The sequence below is a fragment of the Harpia harpyja genome, chromosome 19 (genome assembly GCF_026419915.1).
Source record: "Harpia harpyja isolate bHarHar1 chromosome 19, bHarHar1 primary haplotype, whole genome shotgun sequence".
Lineage (NCBI taxonomy): Eukaryota > Metazoa > Chordata > Aves > Accipitriformes > Accipitridae > Harpia > Harpia harpyja.
Genome location: NC_068958.1, coordinates 10,141,903 through 10,169,665, shown reverse-complemented (window position 1 = coordinate 10,169,665; position 27,763 = coordinate 10,141,903). Strand labels below are relative to the sequence as shown.

The 27,763-nt window shown below is 44.0% G+C and overlaps 1 protein-coding gene across 1 annotated transcript; it reads right to left on the bottom strand.

The window, feature by feature from the left end:
• Window positions 1-4,875: 4,875 nt before the first annotated feature.
• On the bottom strand, window positions 4,876-23,168 carry LOC128154832 (tumor necrosis factor ligand superfamily member 8-like). The gene is made up of 4 exons (XM_052815967.1): window positions 22,809-23,168; window positions 15,981-16,026; window positions 7,482-7,553; window positions 4,876-6,931 (listed from the first exon to the last, which is right to left on the bottom strand). The coding sequence occupies exons 1-4, from the start codon at window positions 23,001-23,003 to the stop codon at window positions 6,534-6,536; spliced, it is 711 nt and encodes a 236-aa protein (XP_052671927.1). The 5' UTR covers window positions 23,004-23,168; the 3' UTR covers window positions 4,876-6,533.
• Between the last annotated feature and the right edge of the window lie 4,595 nt (window positions 23,169-27,763).

Genomic DNA, 27,763 nt, shown 5'->3' with positions numbered 1-27,763 from the left:
AAACAAAATGCATGCTGAAGTCCTTGTTGCTTATTGAGTTTTACAACCTTTAGATTGAATTGAAGTTATTTGGAGCTTAAAACCCCCCTAATCTGTATCATAATGAAGGATCAAATTCTAAGGAAAAGCTCAAGTGAATCGTTAAAAATATTGACACTAGACTAACGTACATTCCTGAATTGTTCATTTAATGCCATGAGCCAAGATTACTTAGGCAACTAAACTCATGCACTGTATCTGTTCCTGCTTAAAAACACTCAAGTATTTAAGTGGCCACATATTTTTAGAGCCTCTTGGTTGGAATTAAACACCTGCTTGAAGTGAGGTCTACACTGAAGTGTTTCTCTGAGTCAGGGCAAAAGTACTGAGCACTTCCCAGGTCTGAATTCCAAAACTTTAATTAGCATTCAACTAAAATGTTTAAATCATTAAATCTTCATACAGACGTTTTATTCTCATGTGAGAAAAACAAAAACCTGCCAAGCACTGAAAAATCCTGCTAACTTTCTGCAAACTTCTCTGCATCTGTGAAACGCAGAGCTCTTCCATGTTCAGGGCCAGCTCTCCCTCTCATCACCGCCCAAGAGCACTGTGATATTTTCAGTTGTCTTTACTCAGATGCCACTGACTCAAGATGAGCACAGAGTCAGACCCAGCCTCTTGCCCCAGTAATTGCTGCACAACCCCATCCCACTGCTGCAAGTGTGAACTGTGCACCAGGGGACCAGCCAACCAGCCCCATTCACTCTAAGCCATATTTCAAGCTCACAACATATTTAAACCAGCCAAAATTTCAGAAGCCCTTCCCTAGCCTTAGGACCTTAGTTAGTAAAAGGCCAACTAGACCCATGCATGAATGTTACTACAGGGGTCCATGCTCCTGGAGAGGGGCAGAGGCTCGCTGCAGCCCCCTGCCCTGCCAAAGGGCTGCTGTGGCCCAGCGTCAGGTGAACTCACCCGTAAGGAATAGGTTTGGGTTTGGCTAGGCTGCAGGATCAGGTCTGGAGACATGCTCTGTGATGTATCTGGAGATGATTAAAGACACGCTCACCACTGTCTTATGAATCAGATGTGTTTATTCAGGAAAACACCCATGCCCCAAATATTTAAACTGCAATAATTAACATAGAACAATTTCATTTTACATGATATAATTATTTTGACATTTCAAATGTGTCTATTGCTAAAGCCCCCAATGAACTGTCTCACAACACAGTCAGGTTTATACATGAAAAAAATACCCTTTACATATAAAGGCTCTGCTATACTGCACACAATTCTGCTTGCCAGAGGCAAAAGTTCTGCTCTTCTACCACCGTCAAGCTTAAGGAACTTGGTTGAAGCCCCTGGAATTACAGTCATATAAAGTATTAAAAAATCACATAAAATTCTCATTTTTAAGCATTAAACTTATTCTTCCTCTAAAGCATAAGCTTTAGAAATACCTATTTTCAGATTGTTGCATATGCCAATATTCACTCACATCCTTGAAGTTAGAGCTTTCTGTAGAGCTCATTTAACTGTTCAAACAGGTGGGGGGGGGGGTTCCCCAATTCTTCACACTTGTTTGGTTTCCTTCCTTTTTTCCCCTTTACTTTATATTTTATTTGCTTTTTCCCATCCATTTTTATGCCGAAATAGAGACTGAAAAGAGAAGCAGAGAGGAAGAAGCAGAATAATAGAAAAACAATAGAAAAAATAGAAATATGTAAACTGAAGAAATGAAAAAGATTTCAAATATTTGCTAAACAGTTTTAGATGAGAAAACAGTCACTTCAAAACCTAAGTACTGACTTGGTGCTTAATTCCAGAATGTTGCTCTCCCTCCATCAGCTATGGACAACTCCAAGCAATACGTGCTGGTGGGAATGAAAATAACCTAAGCAGGCAAACCTTATTCTTTTGTGTCCATATATCTAACAACTTGCTCAGCTGGCATTTGTGTTTTACCTTACAGATGTATTCTGCTGGAGAGCTGTGGGCTTTCCATGAGCCTCGCACAGCCTCAAAGCACAGGCAGCACTCTGTGGGAAGCTGTAGAAAGTGTCCATAAATTATCAGTAGAAAGTGTCCATAAATTATAAATCCACAGATTAAAAAATCTTTGATTTATCTTGAATTGAATGAAGCTGTTGAGACTGAGGACCAGGTGATGGAACTGAGTAAAGACTCACTCAGCAGTTGAGGATGTCTTATTTAGGCAGCTATTTTGGGTGCTCTGACTCACCCCCTGCTTCACGCTGGCTACAGAGGGAAACGGGGATCCTAAATTTAGATGCTGTGGACATGACTGAATGGAAATGGTGTGCCAATACTGCAGGATATGGTATCTCAGGAAAAACTGATGATGTCCCCTATGATGTAAAACATCCTCATTTTACAACAGAGGAGGGTGGTTGCTGCCTGCAGCGAGCCCTCTGCAGCCCAGAGGGGATGCTGAGCATGGAGGGGTCGAAGGCTCTGGGGGCTCTCCACCTTCACTCTCCTTGGAAGCACCAGAATTTCAGAATGTCTGTGCGGTCCTTCTTTGGTCTCTACCCTCCTCCACCCCAAATCTTCGGGCTCCTGGGATCAGTACTTAAAACAGGAATCAGGAATTTAAATCACTTCAGCTGAGCTCCCCTGGGGGGGTGGGGCACTGCTGCAGAATGCACTCTTCCAAAACATTTTTCCAAGACTCTGTATCCTCACAGTCCATCATACTTTCTTGAAATTGAGCCTATTATAACCACAAAAAAGGCAAGGCTGGAAGAGGTTTTGAGGTCACTGAGTGCAATTCTGGCTGTCACAAGTGTTGCTCATCAAAATTTGCATTTTCACAGTTATTCCTCCTCCAGAAGCTGCCTTTGCTTTGAGGTTTCCCTTGCTCTCTGCACCAAATACAAGTTGTATCACTTCCATTTTTTAAAGTCCTGTCAGCATGGGTCAGTTAGAGGTCTCAAAAAGCAAAGGCTTCTTATTGATTTTGCTTTTTCATTGGTTATTTGAGTGGTCCCTTTCTTACTTTAACTGCAGGATAGCATGCTTGAAAACAAATAGAGCTGCTTGTAATTGTTGTAAGAGCATGAGCAAGTGGCTGAGGCTCTGGCAGAACGCTGTTTGCTCTCCAAAGAAATATGGGTGCATAAGAGGGGTGCAGGAGTGCAGAAGATCAGTGCACTATTGATCCAAGTGGGATCATAGGACTGCCGTGCATTTTTAGGTAGCACACAGCCCCTGGCTGGCCCATGGCACAGTAAAGGATTTCTCTCTAAGTGACTATCACATTTCCTCCCTCTGGGAAGTGCTGAACAAAAGAAAATGAAACAAAACCAGACGTGAAGTGAAGGCAAAACTCCCAAGCCCCTCAGTAAGCACTTGTGTAGCCTAAATAATGAATCCCTGTCAGATAAGCTGTGACCTAATTTTCAGATCTGAGCTTTGAGGAGTTTGGGTTCAGGCCAATTTCACGGGAGGTAAAGTCTACTTGCAATCCTGGATTCAAAGTCTTCACAGCTTTGGTGAAGTTGAGATCCAACTCTGTAATCTCTGATATTAAACTTGATCTGATTTTGGTTTACTGCCCCCGGGTGAGCTTGGATGGAAGTGTATTGCATTGACTTGACTTCTATTTAAGTCCCTATTAAAATTTTCTATAGCTATTAACAACAGCCAGAATTAAACCAATAACACGCCTTTTTTCCTACCAACCAAGATTACGAATAAAGGCATGTGTTAACTCCCACAGATGCTCCTCAGCTAAGCAGAAAGCAGTTTAAGAGTTCAACTTTTTCGGTGTCTGAGAAGGGCCAAGAAACCTCAACAGAGCAGACTTGCTTGTGAGATTGCTGATGCTTCCTGTTTCTGGTCAAGTTAGCAACAGAGCATATGCACAGAAAGCCACACGTTTGCCACATCTGAGAACAAGGGGAGGAATTTTCAAAATTTCTCCGTGACTTCAGTGCTTTCAGTAGTCCCCCCCCCCTTCTCATGGACTGAGCCCTGTGGTGGGGAACCAGAGCAGGGTCTGTAGGTCCGAGGTGCTCCTCAGAAGAGTGAGGACCCTCCTGCAGAAAAGCTCGTCTGCTGCAAACGGTGACACTGAGACTGTGGGAATGGGTTGTTCCCCGAAGTCTGTTGCTGTTGATGCTGCTGAAAAGAATCAGCATTGTGCAAAGGATCAGCCTGGACTTTTTTCTTTAGTACAGGATTGTTGTCAAAAATGACCCGCTTCAAAAAACTACGAAATAAAAGAAGGAAAAAGGATGAAACAGTGAAGGGACTTCGAGTCTGCCAGAAAGCATGGAGGCTGCTGCTTGGCTCAGGGCCTTGTTTCAGTGAAAGCTATTTAACATTTTTATAACTGATGGCAAAATTGCACACTATGAATGGCCTCTTTTTATGGCTATAATTCATTCTTATTTCTCAGAGGCAACAGAGTAGAGGCCAGATTGCTTTATCCTGGGGTATTAAAAAGCCTGGGGCTGAGAAGCTTAGCACTGCTTTGTCAGTATTTTCTCCATCTGGCAAAATGATAGAATAAAGTCATCCTATGCAGAGAGCTGCTTTATTTTTTGAAAGAATGGTCTTTCTCTTTCAATTCAAAGCCTTCAGGAAAAGGTGCAGGGGAGGTAGTATGTGTGAGTAAATGCATATTTTCATTCATTAGTTGCCTTTTCTCTATTCAGGAGCTATGATTTCTGACTGCCAGGCTTGCTTAAACTTCTCTGGGCATTAGTTGTGTGTATTGAGGTGGAGGCAGATAGAAGTTAAAAACCCTGTTCAGAGACATGAGAGATTTATAGGGTCCAGAGGGGTGAGGAGATCCCAGTGGAGGGGAAAAGAAAGAAAGAAAACATGGATTTAGTTTTCTTATTTTCTTTTTTTTTTCCCCCAACCATTAATAGCAAAAGGAATTTTTGTTTTCGTCAACGTTTATCAAGACAGAAAGCAGGTATCTCTAGCAGTGACTCATATCAATTGCTTATCACCTTTTGAAAGTTTCTTGTGTATTTTGAAGTCACCTGGTCAATAGGACGAAACCTCACCAATACGTACCATGAGTTTCTGGTGACATAACGCAAGTAGCAAATTACTACTATTAGGAGTATTTTGAGTGTGCTCACACAAACTAAGCTACATCAGCTGACAACATAAAGTAAGCTTGAATAATAAAACGCTGGGTTTCTGAAGGCAGAAGCTAAATCTATGACTAAATGTTTTGATGTGAACAGTTCACCAAGATCTAGTCATGTAAAGGAAAGAAGGTATAGGTATGCAAGCGGAAAAACTCAAATACCAGTGAAAGTAGGCCTTAGTGGCATCTCAGGGATGAAGGGAAAAGAGGAAAGAGTGAACTGGTACCAGTTTTTGTAACTTTTTGATCCCTTCCCTCCCCACACTGTAAGAATAAAATTTCAAATAAATGCCTGTGTTACTGCAATTCATAGAATAAGAGGGCCTGAGAGTACTCCTTTATCTGTCTTTAAGCTTTCCAGTAAGCCAAAGAAGCTCAAATAACATCTATCCTCTGGACTGATCAAAGACATAGCTCTCAGCTGAGGGCCAGGTCTGAAATTGTCTTTGGGAAAGTCTGGACCTCAGATCTAAATCTTGGGTTTTCAGAAAGTGCAGGCGTTAGAGGTGTATTTACGCACCAGGGTGGTCTGGTGTCATGCAGGGTACTGTTAAACGGGCAGGACAGGAATTGAGGAAAACGTATCATAATGAACTTTGCTATGTGGCTAGATTTGCAACTAGATTACTATTTTAATATTTGTTATGAAAAGGTCTAGAAACCCCAGGTGAGAACAGAGGCTGAGCACTGTGCATACACAAAGTCTCTTCCCCCAAAGGCTTAATATTTAAATAGAAAAGATGGATAAATAGTGAAAAGGAAGACACTTGGAAGTAAATTGCATAAAGTCCATAGCAGAATGCAGCACAGAAATATCCCGTAAGTCCCACATCTCCTGTGTCCTGCCCCAGAGTTTTAGCTACCAGCCTGAGAGTCAATAATTTCATCATCTTTGCTTTCGTATGATCTATCCATAAACGTACTCCAGAGTTGTGGTTGCGTGCTCCAGTTGCAAACAAAGCCTTGATTACAAGCTCTGACTGTCAGTTTTTTGGAAAGATCACATCAAAATACTACTCCATAAAATTCAGTTAAAAAGATTTCCCCATCTCCTGAGCACAGGCATCTTGCCAGCAGTCCATTAGCCAAAAAGTCTCGATATTGCGTATTCTTCCCATAATCTGGTTACCTTTCAATCTGTGCTTACATAGTATCGTTTTGAGGAGCCATTGGCAGATCTGTGAGTTATATTCTGGATAATCCAACAACAATCCTACCCTGAGCCAAACCAGAGGAATCTGTCAGGTGTGGGTCTTGCAGTGTTTTAGGTTTCGTTCTGGGATACTCACAAAGTTCCTGTTTACCCTAGTGATGAGGTAAGATAGGAAATTTAAAATAAGATATTGCCTAGTAAAAGCAGGCTACTGTTGTTCAGAGAAAGTTAAGTCTGGGCAGCAGTGGGAAGTCAGAGAGCTGCTCACATTTCATCGCTGTACCTCAAGACCCCGAGAACGTTTTCATTGGGAAGAGAGATTTCATTCAAGAATTTAGGATGATTAAGTGTTACTGATATTCGGTCCTTCACATTCAGGTAAGTCAAATGGAGCTGGAACAAGGTCTTAAAAGTCTTTTCCTGGCATGTTTCTGATGCGCACCATGTGGATAATGTTTGCCTGTCGACTTTGTCATTTACAAGGAGCTCTATCTTGAGGTCGGTAGGGCTGTTTGAACAGTTGGGAAAATGAAAGTTCAAGTGGCAATAGATCAAGTAGAGGCCTTGTTTCCTTATCACCAGCTCTTCGCTCTTGCACTGGATGTCTTCACAAATACCCTTCTCGACCAAGCTCAGTTTTGAACTGTTTACTGGATTAGACACTAGAAAGGAAAGCAAACAAATTTTAAAATGAGCCGCTGAGTTCTAGTGACCTGAATTCAGCTCTCTGTGACTTGCAGCAATGTATTTTGCGGTAAATGGAGATACCTGTTCTGTGGTTTTCCTGCAGGAAGCTCCAAGGCCCTGGCCAGGTGGCTGGGAGTTCCCTCATGGAAGTGGGGTGTTAAAAAGTTCCAAGGACTTACACAGCCCTTGGGAAACCCAAGACAGGGAGATGCAGTGAAAATGTCCTTCTGCAATATTTGAAGGGAAATAATGGAGATGTATATTCATATGTGTGCAGAAGGTATCTCTGTATTTATTTTTTCTTATCGAGTTAAAAAAAAAAGTTTATGTGTGATCAGATAGAGGGTTTACCAAACACACCCACATTTCAGGAAAGCTAAGGATTTTTTTCCTGTAAAAGGCCCATTTGGTCAAAAAAACTATTTGCCACTAAAACCAGTTTGAATAACATGAACAGCCTGCTCTTCACCCAGCTCTGCAATCTCTTTTTGCCAACTCTTGCCCTCCACTGAGCTCCCCACTGACCTCTCATGTATGCAGCGGCTCTCTTGGTCGGGACATTCTGTAGGATTCTTAAATAGTCTTCGGAGGTGTTCCCTGAAGGAAACAACAGATTAAGTGACCAGTCCTGATTTTTTTCATACTGTAAAATGCTGTCAGCATTTGGCACCTCACTTATTTGCTAGACCTGTGCTATGGACAAACTCCACAGCAAGCAGCTCCAAAGCAACAAGCAGCAGCAGCTAGAACCGCACGTAGGAGAGCTGGTTCTTATGCCTTGGCTGACAATATCTGATCTGCACGGGGAATTCATAGCAGTGTAACTCGACTGGTAAATTTCTAACCGTCTAAAGCTCTGGTAGATGGCAGCTATCGGTCCAAAAAATTGTATTTCTTATTCTCCCTCCTACAAGTAGAAATTATATGCGGCTAAGCTTAACTTAAGCAAATTATTTGTATGGGGCAATTACAGAAAGAAGCTTTTGAACATTTCACTGGAACACAGTTTCCGAAGATGGCTCTTTGGGTGCTTTCGAAATGTCGCTCTGTTCTCTCGCGGCTCAAACGCGAGAGTCGCCAGGACTTCAGGGGAGGTCGTCGGCTATTCAGGCCCGAAAGCTGCCTGCCCGCGGGGCCGGCACCGCGGTCTGCCGGCCTGCGCCTCCGCCGCCCTAACGGCAGGGCAGGGCCGCGCACACCGCCGGCACCGCGGCTCGGAGCAGGAGGCGGCGGCGCGTCCGGGAGCGTCCCCGCACCCGAAGGGCCGGGCCGGGGAGGCGCCGGGGCTGCCCCGCCGCGGAGCGCCCGGCGGCGGCGGCGGCGCGGGGGCGGCCGGCTCCCTCCCGCGGCCGCCGCCGGGACTGCGGGCGGCGGGGGGGGGGGGCTGCGGGGCTCCGCGCCCCGGCGTCCCGGCTCCGCCGTCCCGGCACCGCATCCCGCTCTCCCAGCCCCGGCGTCCCGGTGCCCCGGCACCGCATCCCCGTGTCCCAGCTCCGGCATCCCGGTGTCCCAGCTCCGGCGTCCCGGACCCTGCGTCCCGGCATCCCAACTCCGGCATCCCAGACCCTGCATCCCGGTGTCCCAGCTCTGGCATCCCAACTCCTGCATCCCGGACCCTGCATCCCGGCATCGCAGCTCCTGCATCCTGGCACCGCATCCCGGTGTCCCAGCTCCGGCATCCCGGCATCCCAGCTCCTGCATCCCAGACCCTGCATCCCGGCATCCCAGCTCCCACATCCTGGCACTGCATCCCGGTGTCCCAGCTCCTGCATCCTGGACCCGGCATCCTGGCATCCCAGCTCCTGCATCCCGGACCCTGCATCCCGGTGTCCCAGCTCCTGCACCCCGGACCCTGCACCCCACTGCTTCCTCTTGAATTTCACCTCCTTCCATCCACATTTCAGCTTCCCATCTGCTCTGTGTAAGCTTTTTCTCCTCTCACCTTGCTGGGCATTCCGTGAATGGCACTGATTATTCCTCCTTTATTTTGTGATTGTATAGAGCAGAGTTTGTACTGCCCTGTGCAGCCCACTGGTGCATGGATACACAGACAAGATACAGATTTGGGAAAATAGTGGCCCTGCTGCAGCTGTGGAAGGGATGTGCACAGGAGCTCAGATGGGAGGCTGGGAATTTCCTGTGTTTTATTCTACAGCTGAATACCAGGAAAAAAGTATGAAGGAGTTTCAGTAAAGCCTTACCAAATTATACTCCCCTCTCCCAGGGTACACAAATCACCTAAGTTTTCCTGTGACTCAGTTTATAAAATCGGTGTAAGAGTCACCCACCCTACAAGGGTCTCTGAGGGACCGCTTAATACACAAAACTAATTTCTACTAAATCTTGATGCTACTCCATGACATCAGATGATGTATTTCTTGTTCCTTACATGAACAAGAAGGAGTCTACTAAATGCAGAGTGAGACAAGGACCTTAAGTTTCATAGGGTTCCTGAAACTAAGGGTGCAAAAAAGAGATTCAAATCTCCAGAGCCTTGCAGTAGCTGCATGGCCTGATTTCTAAGAGGTACTTGGTCAGAAGGATGGATAAATCAGGGAGAAGCTGGTCCCACACACAAGTCCTCCTGGTTGGTGGTTTGTAACATTGCACCCTTTGCACTCACTGTTGGAGAAGGAGGCTGTGACTATCTTGAAAGAATCACAATCTTTCTCTGATTTCAGTAGTTTAAACAGTTTTGAGGGAAGCAGGTGCTCACTGCGCTCCAAGAATGAGTAAGTCAGTCATGTATCAAAGTCCCTTGGCCGCACTGGAAATCCCCAAAGAAAAACCAAAGCCTGCTTTCCTGGTGTTAGTCATGTCAATATAGTGTTTTAGTGAGTGAACAGACACTACAGAGATGTGGAGATACGGCATAGGATAGGAGAAAACCCTTCTGGCCCTTACTTCAAACTAAAGCTGTTAACAGTGGTAGCAATAGTCTCTGGGCAATGCAGCATCACCCTGAGCCCACTCGCATTACAAGTGTCCTGCAAAAAGGGAGAGTATTTTTACAGAAACTCGGTGGCATTTAGGGGGTTTACCTTATAAAGCAGAAAATCCCCTGCTCCTCAAGCCGACTTTGGAAGCTGCAGCCCTGCAACATCTACTAAGCAGGCAAAGTGCTGTACCTGCACACAAACAGCCTCGTGCTGCCAGGAGCCCGATCAGCCACGAGCTGTCTCAGGATCTTCATGGCATCTCTCAGGATCTACCCCTCACTGACCTAGCTGTACTTTGCATTTCCAAAGCTGTACTTTTATTGATGTCAGCAAGTTTTGTTTTACACCGTTTATTTGGTGACATCAGCTGTGTTTCTGAGAAGGCAAGTTATGGAAAAAAAATTGTTTTATAGAGACATTTCCGGTTCTCAGTCTGCTGAGGCAGCTTATAACTCTTTTCTAGTTTTATTTCTCAAGTTAATTCTTTTATCTGAAACATTTCAGCACAAGCCAGGATAGACTGAAATTACTAGAGTTTCAGGACTGATCGATGGATATGTTCAATCACATCGCCTAATTGGCTTTGCACAAGTAACAGTGTAAATCAGAAGTAATCCCACTGAAGTCAATAGGATTATATGAGTTTAAAAATACTGTGAGAAGGAGGAAAAGCAAAGCCACATTTGGGACTAAGTACCAAGGAGACCACACTGGTTTCATCATCTGCTCTGATGCACAGATGCTGTAGATCAGGCTGCTTTAAGGAAGCCTGCTGATAAGGAAGGAGCCTTAGCAGGAGGCCATTTAGGCTATTTTGTCCTAAAGAAGCTATGAGGAGATAATTCACTTTGGTTTTCCTGACCCTTTTTACCATAGGATGAGCATCCAGAGGGTGCAGCCCTGAGGAAAAGGGCCAGAGCTTTCCATGAGCTTAATGCAGCTTTTCCCTACCGAGCCAAAGGGGACGCACCACAGGACTGTGACATGGGACTCAGAGGAGCTGCAGCCTCACTGACACTCCCATGATTTCCACCTGCGGTGCAAAACAGAAAGAATCTCATCAAAACACAAGAGGCCCCTCTCCAGCCAGGAGGAACCCAAGGGCTGCGGGACACGTGGACATATGGGCTGCTGCCAGCCAGGTCCAAGGAGATGTGGCTCTGCCCGGGGAGCTCTCCTCACTGCTGGCTGCCTCAGTTTCCCCACTTCTGAGATGGGTTTAACGGGAGCACGGACAAAGGGCAGTGAAACCAAGGGCTGAAAGTGGCATGCCAGAATGCAAAGTATTGCTACTCAGACACAAAATGCCCCTCAAATGGGGTCTCTGAAGCTTGTCCTAGTACTGGTCACCTCTTAGAGTGAGATTCCTCTCCAGTGCGTATGGCATTGCAGCTAGCTGGAGGCTGAGTGTGGACAGGCACAAGAGAAGGTCAAAAACCTGAACTTACTTTACAAAGTAAAGAAGTACGGGCAGGCAACAAACAGCTTTCAGTTCCTCTGTACCCCCCACCAATTTAAGTGCTTATAAAATTAGGCAAGGTAATTTCATACATCTCTCTCAGCATGCTAGAGTTAGCAGAACTTGCCTAATTTTATTCCTCAGAAGCTGCCATCTGAAGTCCCCGCAGCTATCTTTAACTCTCTCCTTCCAGTTAAGTGTCCCGCAAACAGCTGCCAGCTGGCACTGACAGACTGTCCCCACTCAGTGATGCCGTGACAAGTGCCAGCTGGGCGACGTCCTCTCCTGGGCTCAGTGGCGGAGCTGGGCTCTGCTCGTGGCTGTGCCTGTCACACGTGCACCGAGTGCCTTTGGTCCTCAAGAGCCCAAGGACTGTCACTCTGCTCCTGTGCATTGAAAGGGGACTGAACTCAGCTGCCAATTTCACCTCCTTCCAAAAACGTAAACTTTAGAAGTATCCCTTTTTTTCCTCCAAGTTTAGGAAGAACCTCTTACAAACTCATCACTGCACACCTGACTACTGCAAAACTTGGAGAGTTTAAGGCCAAAACTATTCAAGTCTCTAGCCTGCTCATCAGTATAGCACAGGTCACAATTTCATGAGTTATTCATCTATAAGTATTGGAAGACCTAACATTCAGCATTTTGTAGCAATACCAATCATCTCATTATTAATTAAATAAGCAACCAGCCCCCGTTATGACTAACTGGAATCTGTCTAGCTGCAGTTTCCTCCGGATGCTTGCCTAGGATGATGCCTGTGCACTCTTTCTAGCATTTGCAAGCCCAGACTTGTCAAAATTTTTCGAGCTGAGAAACACAGCTCATCGGCCCTGACCTCCCAAGAGTGGACAGCACCTTACACAGTTTCACATATATGCACACAGACATGTACATGTACTGAAGCTGAGAAGGCAAAAATTTACACCGTCTAAATGTGAAATATCCATTTCTGAAGAATCCACCGTCATGAGATTTGTGACTAACAAATTTTCATTAGCAATTTCATAAGTGTTGCATTGGGACAGTTCCAGGCTGGAAGAGACCAGATTTAGTTGCAGAAGGCCAAATTGCACTTACAGATATTGCCCCAAATCTGGAAAGGCTTGTTTGCTTCACTGGCTTCAGCCTGATTTGCTCTAGAGTCACAAGGATGTGTACGTCACCTGTATTATATTAATTTATCGGAGCCAGGTTTTTATTTGGGAACCTATTTCCCATTGAAACTGTGAATGGGGTGCTAGATTTCCTCTCCTGGTCTGTCCATCAACTGCTAATGGATCTTACTGCCAGACAAAAATATCTATAAATACTGTGCATGCGTATGTATCTGCAGGTTTTTCCTTTTATAAATGAGAAGAGATTTTGGTATCATGTCTTTGCAGTTCAAAATAACAAGAAAAGCCATCAGTCTGGTATTACAACATTTATGGGGAAACAAGGCTCGGAGAGGACAGCAAGGAGATGATGAGGGCTGAACCTTTCCAGACGCTGGCAGACCATAAATTTCTCTGTGACTTAGTTTTCCCTCTAAAAAATGAACTTAACAATAATACCTCTCTGGCCCATATTAATATATATGATTTGATATTTATGAAATGTGGATGAGTTTCCACAGAGAAATACTTCTACAGAAAGACTATTTCATAAACGTTTAGTTCGTGATGAATGTAATTCTTTCCCCCTGTTGCTCAGGTACTCCACTGACAATGGCACAGAGGATTTGAGGAGATTGATATCGTTTTTCACACAAACATTTAATTAGCTGACATTGCATTGCTCTCAGCTACTGCTTGTGGAATCCTGCAAACCCATCCATTGAAGACTGACAGCTGAGTCAGGGACATAAACCTATAAATCTGCTTTAGTGCCCACTGGTGTTTAGCTAATAATAGAACGTAATCTCATTGGAAATCTAAATGAAATCATCGTGGTTTTCCTGCTTTAATATTACAAAATTAATTCTGAAATGCAGCCGTGTCTGGAGCACTGTCCATTTGCATTACAATACAGTCTCTGCCTGAGTGAACCCCAGCTGTTCGCACTAGCACAGTCCTGCATCCCCCGCTGGCATCTTCAAGATGTTTTGCACAAGTAGGTACCGATAGAGGGCTGGAGCAAGGCTGAGCACCCGGCTGGCAACTTGGCAATGCTAATTTTTTGCTTGCCTGCCCATTTTTAAAATGCAGGGCTTCAAACCCTGGTTTGAACAAGGTGGGTACAAAATACATCCAAATTACACTATCAACTTCTGGGCTGCCTGAGAGGCAGACACGGATCCAAATCTAAATCCACAGCAACTTCAGCCTCACCACAGTCCCCATCTGGCAATGTTTCTTACACCTCGGTTTCTTGCTGCTCTGCAGCTGCTGGATGGGACTTTGCAGCGGTCGCCACAACTCCCTGCTTAGAAGTCAGCAAGCGATGCCTGGCAGCATATGAGAGAGCTCCCTGCAGAGGGGGCCTCAGTAAATTACCCACTGGGATATATTAATCAATTAGCCCTGCTTTATGCATTTTAAGAGAAAAATAAAAGGCCATTGTAATTCGCTCACACTTTAATGCTCTATTACCCTGCCAGAGACATACAATAGAGACTGATAGGCAATGGGGGCAGGCTGACAGAGCACTTACACCCATCACAAAGAGCTTTCAACAAGTCCTCCTGCCTTGTGGGGTTTCTCTATCGTTCCCTCCTTTGTCTTTCACTAATGGCATCATCTCAGATTTAGCAGCAGAATTCAGAGCAGGAGAGCAAGACCCTGTAATTGATATTGACCCAAAGACAGAAAGGTTTCTGGCTAATGAAACGGCATCTCGTACATTCCTGGAGACAGCGCTTTCCTCCTGCCTGGCACCTCCCAGTTAGTGATGAGGAGAAAAAGCAATTGGCACAGGTTGCCTGAGATGAAATAAATAAATACATATATATATATTGCAATGCACTTGTGAATTAGTGACACTTCTCCTCCCTGCACAGGGAATGCCAGTATCGCTTGTGCTTTGCTTTGAAAAATGCTGACCTACAGATACAGTCTCTGTGGTTTCTCCTCTGTCAGCCACTAGACTCCACACTGACAGCATTCACTACCTCTTCCTAACTGGTGGTAAAACTCAGCCATGAAAACCAGCACAGTTGTGATGATTTCTCTGAGGTTATGGTGGTTTACAAGCGCAGAGGTTCTGCTCTGGGGCCCTACCGCCTTACAGCCGCTGGGGACTCTATATTGTCGCTGGGGATTGTGGGCAGCAAGGCTGATGCTTTCCAGCCCACTGGGTTTGCAAAGCTCCTTTTTGGGCACCTTTTGGGATGCACTGGAGTGGGGCTGTGATGTGACTGTCCAAATGCCCTTATTCAAATCTGCCTTGTATGTTCAGACCCTGCTTTATTTCTGAGGAACTTCAGGTACAAAATAAAACACTGTAAGACTTAAGGAAGACTTAAAAATACTTAAGGAGCTACTTAGGTTGATAGAGAGAAAGAAATATGTGCTTAGGATGTCCTAGGGACATCCTAAAGGGAAAAGAAAATCCCTCCAGGTTACAGGAATTTTAAAACATAAAAAATGATGGTCAGGCAAGATGTGAAGTTCTCAGGATGCAGGGACTACTTTGAGACCTGTGGGCTATGAAACAAGCCCAATATGGAAGAGTCCTGCATTCAAAACTTATCTAAGGTAGAGTATGCATTGCCCAAATGCTGCATTATGTCACCTGTGTGCAAAAACGCAGCTGCAGGAAAGATGGTTACATGATTAGGACTCTCTAGACCTTGAACTTCAATTACTTCTATTTCCCATTCTGCCATAGCTTCTAGATGAACACTGTACTTCGTTTTTCCCATCTGTAGAGTGAGAGGCAATGGTATCTCCTATCCTCCGCAACTGAGTATGAACTTGTATTTGCAAGAAGTCAAAATACTTGGTGCTAAGGACTGTATAACCAGGGAGGCAATGTCAATGAAATAAACAGTGCTTCTCCTGATTTACACTAAGGAAAAGCAGAATCTTGGTACACTGTCTCTGCCAGTCTAGCTGGACAGTTTTTTCCTATTTTGGGTTCCCTGTGCTCATACTCTGCCTGTTTTAATTCCTTGCCTTGTGCCTCTTGCTGCTGTTCTCCACTCGTGCCTTTTAGACCTACCCATTCCCTCCTCCCTTTTCCCCACAAACCAGTGGGAAACACATGACTGCTCCAGGCTGGAGGAGTTTCAGTTGTTTTGAAATATGTACCAACACATTTGCACCCATGCCTTGTGAAGACGGGGATGTTACGCCCACACATGCAAAAGCCAGCCCTTAAAATAAGACCTAATAGTCAGACTGATGTTCACATCCTCTGGCAAAACGGCTCTCTTGCAAAGACACCTCCGGGCACATTCAGACACACTTGTTATTTCCTCAGCCATGCACTGGTTTCCGGAGGTATAACTGAGTAATTTGAAAGCTTTTTTCTTCTTCTTCTTCTTCTTCTTTTTTTTTTTTCTGTTTTCCCACTACCTTGGCTTTTCACCAAGAAGGGACTTTATGGGAAATGTTAAGATGTGCACAATTGGCTTATTTGTGATCCTGGGCAATATTTGCATTGCAGATGAAACAAATCACATATATTATTTAGGTGTCTTACCTGTCGTGATAGGTTTTGCAATACCCTCCATGGCAGGATCAGCTGCCTGAAAGAGAAGAAAGAGAAGGGATGGTTATTCTGGGAGCAGGGCATATACATGTTCAAGTACAACCCTGCTTTAAAAGTGTATCTTAAAAGTTTCTATTGCATGCTGTGAAGGCAATACAGAGCCTGTTGTGCAGGGAGCCAGTGCCAGGCGCTACAGAGCATATGGCTCCTATAGAGCCTCAGAGGTCAGTGAGAGATTGCTGTGGAGCAAATAGCTCTCTGCACTCATCCAGATACCATCCTCAGTCATCCTTCATCACAGCCTGTTTTTTCTAACATAGAAAAATCTACATTTCTGACACAGCCAGGAATCCTCTCAGTGTAGTAAGAAATGTGTGTGGTTTTTGTTGGGGCTGTTTTGGAAGCACAAGCCCTGAAAACCTCACTCGGTGGCTTGCAAAGCTTGGAGAGAGTAGGACAGAGTGGGACTGGACATCCTTGAGAGCCAGTGTCTGACCCAGGGAGGCCAGTAGCTGGATGAAAATAAAAGCTGTAGAGCCCCAACACAGGTCTGAGAGTGACAGTGTTGTCCTGCTTCACCTCTCCTCCTACTTCTTGCTGGGATGTAAGCCCAAGGGTCAAAATGGCATGAGAAATGGTGCTCAATTAGCATGGCCTGAGAACTTCTCAGGAAACAAACTTCAAGTGTGAAATATGGTAGGCTTCATCTTGCTTCTGTTTTATCACACCTCTCTGCCATCCAAACACACAGCCCTGAAGCCTGTGCTTGCTTGTAGATTACTTCCACACAAGCAAAGTCACTGACAGCTCATAAACATCCAGCAATGCCCTGAAGGAGCAAAGAAATTCTCCCAACAGCTCAGGAAAGACACTGAGAGTGCCTCAGTTCTTGAAACTCTGTCATGTCCCTTCACTTCCACACACTGGGCAGTCCTGCAATGATTTCAGTACCAGGGAATAGGTTTTGCACAGGCTAGCCTAAACCAGCTCCTCTTAGCTGGATGCCAATTACCTGGGCTAATTGTGCAGGCTAGGCAGGCCAGACCCAATTTAGCATAGAATCATAGAATATCTGGAATTGGAAGGTCCCATAAGGTTCACCGAGTCCAACTCCCTGCTCCTCACAGGACTACCTAAAACTCAACTATATGACTAAAAGAGCATCGTCCAGATGCTCCTTGAACTCTGACAGGCTGCTGTGACCACTTCCCTGGGGAGCCTGTTCCAGTGACCAACCAGGATGTCCGAGAAGAAGAAAGTTGGGAAGCTGGTACCAGCTTTAGCAGAACATCTAATATTTCCTGCGAGAAATGAGGCACACCATGCGTGTGGTGGGAGACAACTTCATCCACAGTGGTCTTAAAACATAAACACTTTATTTCTGTGTGTAAATAGGATAATGTGTGCTGTGGGGAGAAGGAAGATTGTTGGACAGTGAGAGAAGTTATGTTGTATCTGTTTGTGGTACTTAATGTTCTAGCCTTAAATGTTTAAGAATACTTTTAATTAGACTTTGGCCCAACGAGACCATGTCTTCAACCGTGGCTAAAGTGCAGAACTGCATCTGCTCCCGACAAAGCAATGTTATGCTTTGGTCTAATGCCAAATGCTGTGTCCTGCACACAGATGGCACAGGTGCTTCATAATTTGGGTATCTGTAATATATGATTTGTTCATTTTCTCTCCCCACACCTATGTAAAACAGGGCAGAAGTTCTCTGTTGAGAGAGTATTTCTCCAGGTGATCTTCCTAAGCTGTACAGAAAGGCTGCTGGGTTAGAAGAAGAATGTAGAGCTGTAGTTTGAAAAGCCAGGCATTTCCAAGCTTTTTGGTCCCCTACACGACACCCTCCCTTGCAAACTCTCATGGATCCTATGCACCCATATTATAAAATGTAGGACTGAGAACAGTCTCGGCTGAAAACCCTCCCAAGGACCACCTGCCAGAGCCTCTCAGCTCCCACCTTGGACCCTTGCCCTGGGCTGTCCCTCTCACATGCACTCAGGGCGCAGGGAAGCATTACTTTTCAATGCAATGTATGAGTGTTTCTGCCCTCTGCGGAGAATTAAAGGCATTTTTGCATGACACAAAGGGGATGCTCTGTCCCCAACTAGATTATGCTAAATGAAATCAGGCAGCAGATCCACTGCCACCTGTAGAGAAGTGTTTTGTAAAGTGACTGAGACATTTTCATCAGTGAGGGGTTCAGCTTGCAGCCCTCCCTTGAAGATGGCATGCAGGACAAGGCTGATGGCTAGCAGCTTCCTTTGCAGTCAGGGCAACAGAAACAAAATTAAAATGTACTAATGTATTGTGTTCTCACCTGGGAAGTCTCCCAGTGGGTGAATACAGCAGATACTAATGCAATCTATTTTAGTGACAATTGAGTAGATATTCAAATAAAACGTCAGAGCTTGCTTTGAAATATTACTGGCATTACTTCTTTCTTTTCTAATAGCAAAAATATTGCACGTAATGCTGTAATTTGGAATGCAAAGAGCAACACAGTAGGAGCCCAAACAGATTAAATTCTACAGTGCCAGCTCAGGAAGTATTCATGACAATGAATTTCACCCTGTCTGGAGTGATCTGGGTGCTGATGATGAAGGATCTCAGTCTCTACTCAGCAAGCAGAATAATTTGGGTTTGCTTCATTAGAGAAAATGATAATGAGGTGCCAGTGAAATTCATTTCTTTCTTCTTTCCCTTGATCATTTTACAAGAATTTTTCCCAAGCTAAGACAGACTGGTGCTGCTAGCGGGTCATTCTAATGTGTCAGAACTGACTATTCATTTAACCAGAGGTCTCTGAAGTGTGTTATCTGCCTCTAGAAAGTCCAAGAGAACACACCTCCAAACCACGGTCCCCCAGAAATTGGCCTGGGGTCAGCTTAACTAGGTCCAGGGCTCTTCCAAGAGCATGTCCACACAGCAGCTCTGCAGGGACAAGCTGTTCAGCCTGCTGTCCTTGAAGGAAGTTTTGCCATTTGAAAAAAAGCCTCAAGGCTCTCCCGTGTTTCTGCTCAGCCTCAAACCATCACTATCTGTCTCTGGCTGAGGGGAAGGAAGGCCATGGCACTTTAGGTAGGTGGCCCTGAGATGCCGAGGGGCAAAGGTAGAAATGAGACATGAAGACTCCAGAAAGCGGAGTGCCATCTCCACAGCTGATCTGATAATGAGCATCACAGGAAAAAGAGCCCCGTGTGAAATTCAGTTTTTCCGGTACTGACAAAACCTATTAAAGTGACACTTCTAGACAGCAGGTGAACGTTACTGGACAGAATACCGATGGCAAGAGTTGGAACAGTGCAGTTTTCTTTTAAAATGCCTCAGTGGTTTTCCTGTGGTGTTCAACAAGTGGGAAATCTGCTTTCAGGGAAAATTTTCAGTGTTGGGTTTTTGGTTTTTTTTCTTTTAACTATTGTCAGGATTGTCCACCAGAGGGGGCCAATAGGCACCGATTGGGTCAGCTTGTGACAAGATTATTTTTAAGCAGACATAAATCACCAAATAGATAGTGCAGGAACGTGCTAGGTGCTGCAGGAGCAATTTTTGGTTACAGCAGTCCCACTGCTAAAGGGGTTTTACATTTTTCACTCCAGCAGCCTTGAAGACTAGATCAGCAAATATAAATAACTGCACTGACTTTTAGCATTTGTCACCCTCATGCCTTAATGGTGGTGAAAAGATTTGCCCATGCAGTTTCTAGGTTAAAAATGTGAAGTCTACAAAATCCAGAGCAGTGACAGACTGTCCCAGATTACGGACTTAGGACATTCACACAGAATTTGTTCACAAAGCTAGGTGGCCTAGGTGTCTGATACAGCATACCTTGCAGTATAATGTAAGATTTGCTATGGTCTGTGTGTCTTAAAATTACATTTGTCTAGTCCTTTCTGTCTCATACTCTTTCACTGATTTTACATATATCTGTCCATATACATAAATATCTACATAGTCGTGTATTTATACATATAACCATCACCAGTGAAATGCAGCAGGCAGAAGGGTAGAGATTTTAGCACTTGTATAACAGTGTTAAGAAAAATTAAGGCTACAGACCACCATCCAGCGACTAATCTTATTCCAGAGAAAAATAAAGTCACTTGTGAAAGATCGAGACAAGTAAATAGCCTGAAGCCAAGCGTTTCTGCAGATGAAAGCTCAAGAAATAAACTGACTTTAGCACTGCACATAGTTAGTTCCAAAAAACGACACTTCCCAGGTCTGACACTAATGTGCTGTGCCACCCTTCTTGAAAACAAGGCATAAAGGAAATTTCTTGGGGTGTTGGAAAATACGGGGCGGGGGGATAATGAGTATTAGAAGTGCTGTTAGATTCAGAGAAGTGGCTTTGGAATCATAGTTGCTTTTTTGTTTTGGTTTTCTTGTTGGATTTCTAGAGCATCTGGATTTTGGGTGATGTGGATGCCTTGTTTCTACACAGTTTGATTTTCCCTTTCCAATTCATCTTCCTTCATCTTAAACCAGGCAAGTGTAAATTCATCAAAACAAGGACAAGCAGCCAACTTCCATGTACCTGCAATGGGGCTAGGGGACTGTGGGATCTGCTTGCCACCAGAAGCCTCCTCTTAATGCAGTGGTACCCGAGGCATAGGTCACAAGGCCTGCATTGTCCCTCTAACACTCCTTTGAACAGAGGAAAATAGAAGTTTCGATCTCAGCTCAGCATAGGGAGGGCATAAAGTTGCCACCATTGCCCCTGTGGTCAAGGACTACTCAAATAATCCAGCTGACAACATCTGGAGAGAAAACCAGATCTTCCCAAGAGGCCGATTACACAAAATGTTGGTCAACTCTTCAGAAGTTACAAAGAAAATAATTAAGCCAATTGTTGATGCTCTAATCCTTACAACAATTAGCAATGAGCAACAGGACTCAATATCCACAGAACTCCAAGAACCCCCCAGACCCCCAGTCCTGGAGCTGCTGAAGTCAACATTACAAGATGCTCATCCCAACCATACCTGTATTTACCAAAGGAGTTTGTGCCTAGCCTTACGCTGACAGTGTGACTGTGAGCTAAAGTGGTTTTGGAGCAAGCCCTGGAGTTTCTTGAGGAACCTGTCTCACAGAATCAGCATTTGTTCCCTGGTCTGGAAATTCAAGACCAGTCAGGGGTGGAGAATGACTATGCTGCTTCTGAACTTGGGGTCTTTCAGGTCCCTGAGAGGAAGAACACAAGTTACGCTGTTACCGCCAAATTCCTCTCACAGCGTAAAATTGCTGCTTGATTTTATTTGTGTTTCTCACACACCTCAGCTTCCTGCTTTCTCCTTCAGCCAAGCTCATTTCCAAAGCAGCTGCAATAATGTCATTACTCTTTTAAATGAAAACCTTGACTCTTTCAGTAATATTGTTCCTCTGGCAACTAGTGTAACAGTGTTTATCCTCATGGAGAGGTAATTTAATGCTTACTTTCATAATAAGTACAAATGAAAGCCTCATTATACAGGAAAGCTGTGGCAATTCTGTAATTACCCAGGCTGTTATTTTAAAGATCTCCCTTGATGTCCCACTATTTATCACTTGAAAACCCCCATGTCTCATTCTAACTGTGCCCAAACTGCTTCTCTTTTGGAAGAATGCTGATTTCAGGTAAATTACTCCTCTCTGGTGCAACTTAAAGGAGTATCAGTCAAGCCTTCATGGTTTAATTTCTGGGTAATGTGCATACACAGACACACAAATTGCATGGGGTAAATTTAGTAAGAGAAAATACTGAGCTGAAAGATCATATCTGGTTTTCCATGGCCAACTTCCTCCAGCTGCCCCGCACTGGTGCTTTCGTTCTATGAATAGTGGTGGAGGTACTTCAGCACTTAGATTTTTGCAATAAGATTTCAAAGCCTGTAAAAATTCTAACCTGGCATTTTACCCTGGTGAAGTTCATGGCAATGTTCCTGGTCAGATTAGAAATGCACTTTTTATATTCACAACCACCTGTACCTCTGCCCTGGCTGTAACTGTCTCACTGATTCCCCATTCAACCCCAGGTTCACTTGAGAGCAACCATCTTTATTTTAAGAAGAAAAAAATGTCTGTAGGCAGAGGGAACAGTTGTTTTTATGAGACCTTGCCTCACTCACATCCTCAGTCATCCTTGCTATAGCTCTACTTTTGCATTAAAAATCACAACCAAGAACAGGACTGACACAAAAGAGAGCAGCAGTGAGCTACTTTGCCCCCATCCACTGCTCTAGGTAGTTTGAGAGAGCTCTGCTTCACCACATCACGGTGCATCCCAACAGACAGCACCACACTGTGTCACACACAGAGATGTCTTGTGTTACATCCATTACTGAAATTTATCATTATTTCAGAGGAACACATGTAGACACTACCAGACCATCTCAGACAGTGGTCACTCTCCAAAGAAGCAACAGGAGACACATGTAAAACCAGGTAGCAGACACTGAGGCACTGACCTATCTTCTCTCCACCTCTCCTCCTAACTAGGCAGGACAGAGCTTGCATCTTGGATTATGAGCTTTCCACTTCCATTTACAGAGTAGAAATTGCATGCTAGAAATTAATGCTGCCCATGGAGAAAGGTCTTTTTTTGAAAGTTCTTTTCTCTCCCTCTTTGTTTCATCTTTCTCTCCCCTAATTCATGTGGGTGCATTTATAACAGGAGGCAGCGACTGTTTTTCTGGCCACAGAATAAGTTTTGAAAAGCAGTAGGTGAAAAAAAGAAAGAAAGAAAGAAAGAAAGAAAGAAAGAAAGAAAGAAAGAAAGAAAGAAAGAAAGAAAGAAAGAAAGAAAAGAGCCAATTAATAAAGTAAGAAATTTCTTACCGTCCTCTGAACAACTAAGACCATGATGGTGGCTAATGCAAAGACGAGTAACACAACAAGGGTAACGATGGTGAAATACAAACTTGTTCTGTTAGTGGCTCCAAGCCTCCTTGAAACGGTGTCTTCATTCTCATGCATGGCTGATTCATGAGAGTCCTTCACCTGAAAAAGTGTTTGCTCTTGTGCTGAGCACATTCTTATATAGCTCTCAGGGTACTGCTCTGTATCTCCGCTTGATCAGGTTCAAGCTGCAGCCCATCTCTGTTCCTGGCAGGATTTTCCCCCTTCATCCTGGCTCATGTGATCTGGAAAAAAAACTTCATCACTTGTAGTACAAAGAAAGAGGGACCTGGGGGCGTGAAGCAGGACGCAGCTGTGAAGAGGGGAAGGAGCTTCATGTTCTTGATCAGGGATTTCGCGACGACAGTCTTGTATGCTGCATCAGAGGTTTCTGATGTCAGAAGGTGAATAGTTACCAAGATCAGTCCCCCCCTCCACCCCCCCCCGCCACTGGCTTTCTGTGAAATGGAGAGCTATGCAAATTCTGTTTCATTTTATACGCAGTGCAGCTACAGTTTGGTACAGTAAATCACCCCAGAGCTCTGCCTTCCTGTTGCACAGAGTAACCTCTTCTTGTTCCCAGTAGCATCCCAGAGCTGCGATCTCCAGAGCTCTGTGTTCAGAGCTGACCTAAGCTTGGAGTTTGATGACTGTTGCTTTTGCCTGTGAAGGTCTGGAGATGTTGGGTGAGATTGTCATTGAAATATTTCAATGTGTCAGGAAGACATCGTTGATGCAGGATACAAGTTCTAGGCAGAGGCATAGAAAGAAAGCAATCACACCAAAGCAGCTGAGAGCATGATGTTAGGATGTGCCCATGGAGAGTGTCTGTATTCACCTCCCTGCCCTGGCTTATTTGCAGCTAGCGAATTAATGCTCATTTCTATCCTGTCCACAAGCCTCTCCTCTGACCTAGCCTGCGACTATCACCCAGCCATGGGGCTTCTCACAGAACTCAAATGAGATTTCTTTAATGGGAAACATTCTTACTTCATTCCAGTGTGGAAGGACCAGTCATTTCTCACCCTGCATTTTTTGTGTGAGATGACTCCTTGCTTTCTGGCCAGTCCAACTCAAAAGACACTTGGGTGTTTCTGAAAATTTTCACGGTTAGATGTGTGTCCTCTTTTGATTTGTATCTATGCAAGCCAGTTAACTCGTGTAACATGATCAAAAAGACTAGGAGTGTTATTTCTCAGCTATTTCCAGTTCAGTAATACAAGGACATCAGAGAGGCCAAACAGGATCTTACCAATGATCCATCTAGCTCAACATCTTGCCTTCAGTAGAGGGCAACAAGGGATGCCCTGGGAAGAATATCAGAACAGAAAAAGGAGGTATTTATTGAGTATAATTCTCCAGTTTCCTCTGTCTTGGGCTTGTGGGACTCCCAAACTGGAGGTAGTACCTTTCTATTTTAATCCAATTCTTCTTTACATCCCTGACATCATAGAGTCCTGGCATCTTACTATTATTACTACTATCTTTAATAAAAAATCACTAAAGCACAGCACTACAAAGGCTTCTATAGATTTCCAAAGCAGTGTTTTTCAGAGCATCTCTTATCACCGTGGAAACAGGCACAATCCATTTTAAGCAGAGACAAAGGGAAGCAGCCTTCTCTCCTTAAGGATGAGACAATAGTTTCACTTGGTCAGGCCTTCCTCAGGAAATCTGTCGCTCAGGCCTGACAGGTTGGATGAGGTGGATCCTCACCCACTGGGTCCTGCCTAGTGGATGCAAAATTTCTGGATAGCTGCTAGAAGCAGTTGTTCTCACTCACCCTGGTTTGTAGTGGAAATTAATCTTGATTTGCAAAGGAAAGATGTACACAGTGTTTCCTGTGAAAGTTCATCCAACCCCTTAAAGCAGCCAGTCCTGCAGAGCAGCAAACCCACCCTTTGGGAAGCAGAACATGGAGACCCCCTACCATCAACCCTCCTCAACAATGTGACAATTCTGAAATGTGGGAAAATCCAAATTACAAAGATCTTGCAGTGACTGGCAGCAGCTACTATTCTTGAAAAGGCAGTTCAGCATCTCTTGCTCATGGCTGAGTAGACACATACCTCACCAAGGAAGATGATTTCAAGCAAATAATGGTGGTGTAGTTTTAAGGATGTCACAGCATGTTTGGTGTCACGAGGAGGGCATGGTACTCTCTGAGCTTGTAGGCTTTTATGGTTGCACATGGATGTGCACAGTCAGCTCTTCAAACTGTAAAACACTTGTGCTAAACTTACAAGTAGACAACTAGGTACTGTAGTGGTGATGACTACAAAAGAAAAAGAGATCAGTGAAAGCCAGTGAGGGAAAACAGGACAAATTAATCTTTTGTGTAAACAAGTGCGATCCAGATTAAATTTGGCCTGTTACTTTCTAAGCTAAATTTGGTTAGCCCACTAGTACAGCATTGGAAACCCACAGCAGTCAGTGAGTTGGAAATGCTGAAATCTGCTGCGAAGGTCACATAATAATATATAGGAGCACGGAGCATCCACTTATGCAGTGATATCATGCTATACAGTGTTCCAAGACAACAAAGGCAAACACCTAAGATTGCCCCAGGTAACAGCAGGATCTATGAATGAGTCTCCTTTTGTGATGGGTGAAATATCTTGAAATGTAGAAGTGAAATACTGCTCAGCTAAGACCGCTATACTGTTAAGGCAGCCAGTATTTTTTAAACAGGATAACACTGCAGAATGAGTGGATACTTCTGTAGGTTTGTCCTAGGCAGTAAATAAATCACTGCACCTCCCCATTAAATAGGTGTTCTTGGTTGGGGTACTGTGGCTGTATATCCTGGCTTGTAGGTGGTCATGCACTTTCAAACATAATTTTAGTGCAATGCTCTGTTACCCTCCAGTTCCTGATAACATCACTCTACAAACCCTATCACACTATCATCTGCCTGATTATGCCTGACTTCCAGAGCACAGTTCACTGCTTTCATGCCTTCTGACCAATGTTACACCAATTCTCCCAAGCTCCAGTTCAAGACGCTAAATAGCAGGTGCTTGTGCTGTATTTGCATTAGCACGTGCTGCATCCTCTGCAGCAAAGAGCTTTGAGCAAAAGAACAAAGAGGGAGAAAACAAGTAAACCACAAAACCAAGAGTTCTAATTATTTCTTTGTAGATATTGCAAATGACTCTTTTTAGCAGAAAAATACAAAATATCCCAACCCCTTGTTAATATTTATTTATCTATTCCTCCGCTGAAAGGAAATAAACTTGCTGAGAACTGAAAACCCATCCACATGGTCAATGGCAATTCACCCTTGACTGAATTCTGTGAGAACTGAAAACCTTTCTAAAAGACATTAATGGCCAGTCCTTCAAAGATGCATAGCTACCCAGCTGCCACTGAAAGCCAGGGGAGTGAAGTGTATAGGTGCATTTAGAAGTTTCTGGTTTTATCCTCAATGGGAACTGGGTCCATTTCTCATCAAACCATCATTCATGTTTACATCCATGTAGTGTGCTACCAGAACCTTGTCCTTAGCTTTTCAACATCTAAGAGAGCTCAGAGAATATGCACCATAATGTGTATTTTATTGCCCTGAGTCATCCCTAGTACCCAAAGATGCTGTTGGGCTTCTTATTTTCAAAGAGACACCCCATTAAATATAGGATTATTTAACTTCAGCTGAGTTGCACTTGAATGCATACATATAAACATGTGAGCACATGTGGACGCTTGTAAATCATTTGATATGGAAATGCCAGATCAGTAAATTGAGGTTACTGCAAAATGCCATTAGCACTCAGGGTATGAATCACCTTCTAGTCGGAGGTTTTTATGTTTCCTCTGGTGAATCACTCTCTTGTATTGCACTTTGGCGTTATGTTTGTACTCCACATTTCAGCCCAAGCCAAGGGAAATGGGTGCCTGGGCCTGGGTTGACAAAGTTGTTTGGGGGGGGTGGGTTAATTATATTTATTAGAATCTGTGTCTACTCATGTGGTCCTAATCCAAGGTTGGTCACAGAAAGAAATAAATGACACTCCAATATTACATTTCTAACACTGTTGTGACGATATTGTTGGCTGGCACCATAAAATGGTCTTTTGAGGGAGATGCTGCATATCTCTCATCCAAGCCTTCTGCTCCTGCAACATATTGGAAGGTTTCCAAGAATAGCAATGTTCTTTTCTCATTTTCTTTCTCAAATAAAATTACTGAATAAAAATAGACATCAGACAGGAGGAAAATAAGAGAAAAAAAGAAAGGTTAGAGCTGCCATTGCACAGTATTATCTCCTTGGGAAGCTGTATAGCATTTATTCGTGCTGTGCAACTGTCTTCCTTGTTCAAAAGAATTATATCACTCAGACTTGTAAGGCAATAAAAACCCAGGTACATTAAATTAGCTGAAAATTGGCTACAGGGGGAAAAAACACCTTTTTATACTATAGGTGATACACACCATCCATCTCTTTTGAAGTGCAGGTAGAAACCAGAGGCATTAGGATAGATAATAAAATGCAATAATAAAGCAGTACAAATGGAACAGTTATAAAACTGCAATAACTTCCACAGATTTGTCAGAGAACACATTTGCTCTGTAGGAGTAACTGTCTGCCCAAACAGTAAGTAACAGTTCTTCCCATGTAGCGTCCTCTCCAAAGAAGGGAGCTGCCTGCTTTGCTGGAAAATCTTTGGTATCCTTCAGCAGCATTTGCTGGTAAGAGTCAATCCAAGTGGAAAAGCTCTTTTCTGGGTATTAAATGCCTCTGTTCTGATTAATGAATTGGGAGTAACATGAAGGAGATAATGCATGAATCGTAAAGCTGGAAGAAATTCGATAATTAATAACATAGCTTAAATTAAAAAAAAATGCAGAGTTATTTAGAATGTGATTTTCAGGCATGTCTAGAGATTTCAGATACC

What these genes read in the sequence shown, in the direction of transcription:
- LOC128154832 (XM_052815967.1), bottom strand. Translation starts at nt 23,003, where the DNA reads ATGTGCTCAGCACAAGAGCAAACACTTTTTCAGGTGAAGGACTCTCAT. An exon ending in TCTTAGTTGTTCAGAGGACG is followed by an intron (nt 16,027 to 22,808) that starts GTAAGAAATTTC and finishes CTTCTCTTTCAG; the next exon opens with GCAGCTGATCCTGCCATGGA. An exon ending in TGCAAAACCTATCACGACAG is followed by an intron (nt 7,554 to 15,980) that starts GTAAGACACCTA and finishes TGTTTCCTTCAG; the next exon opens with GGAACACCTCCGAAGACTAT.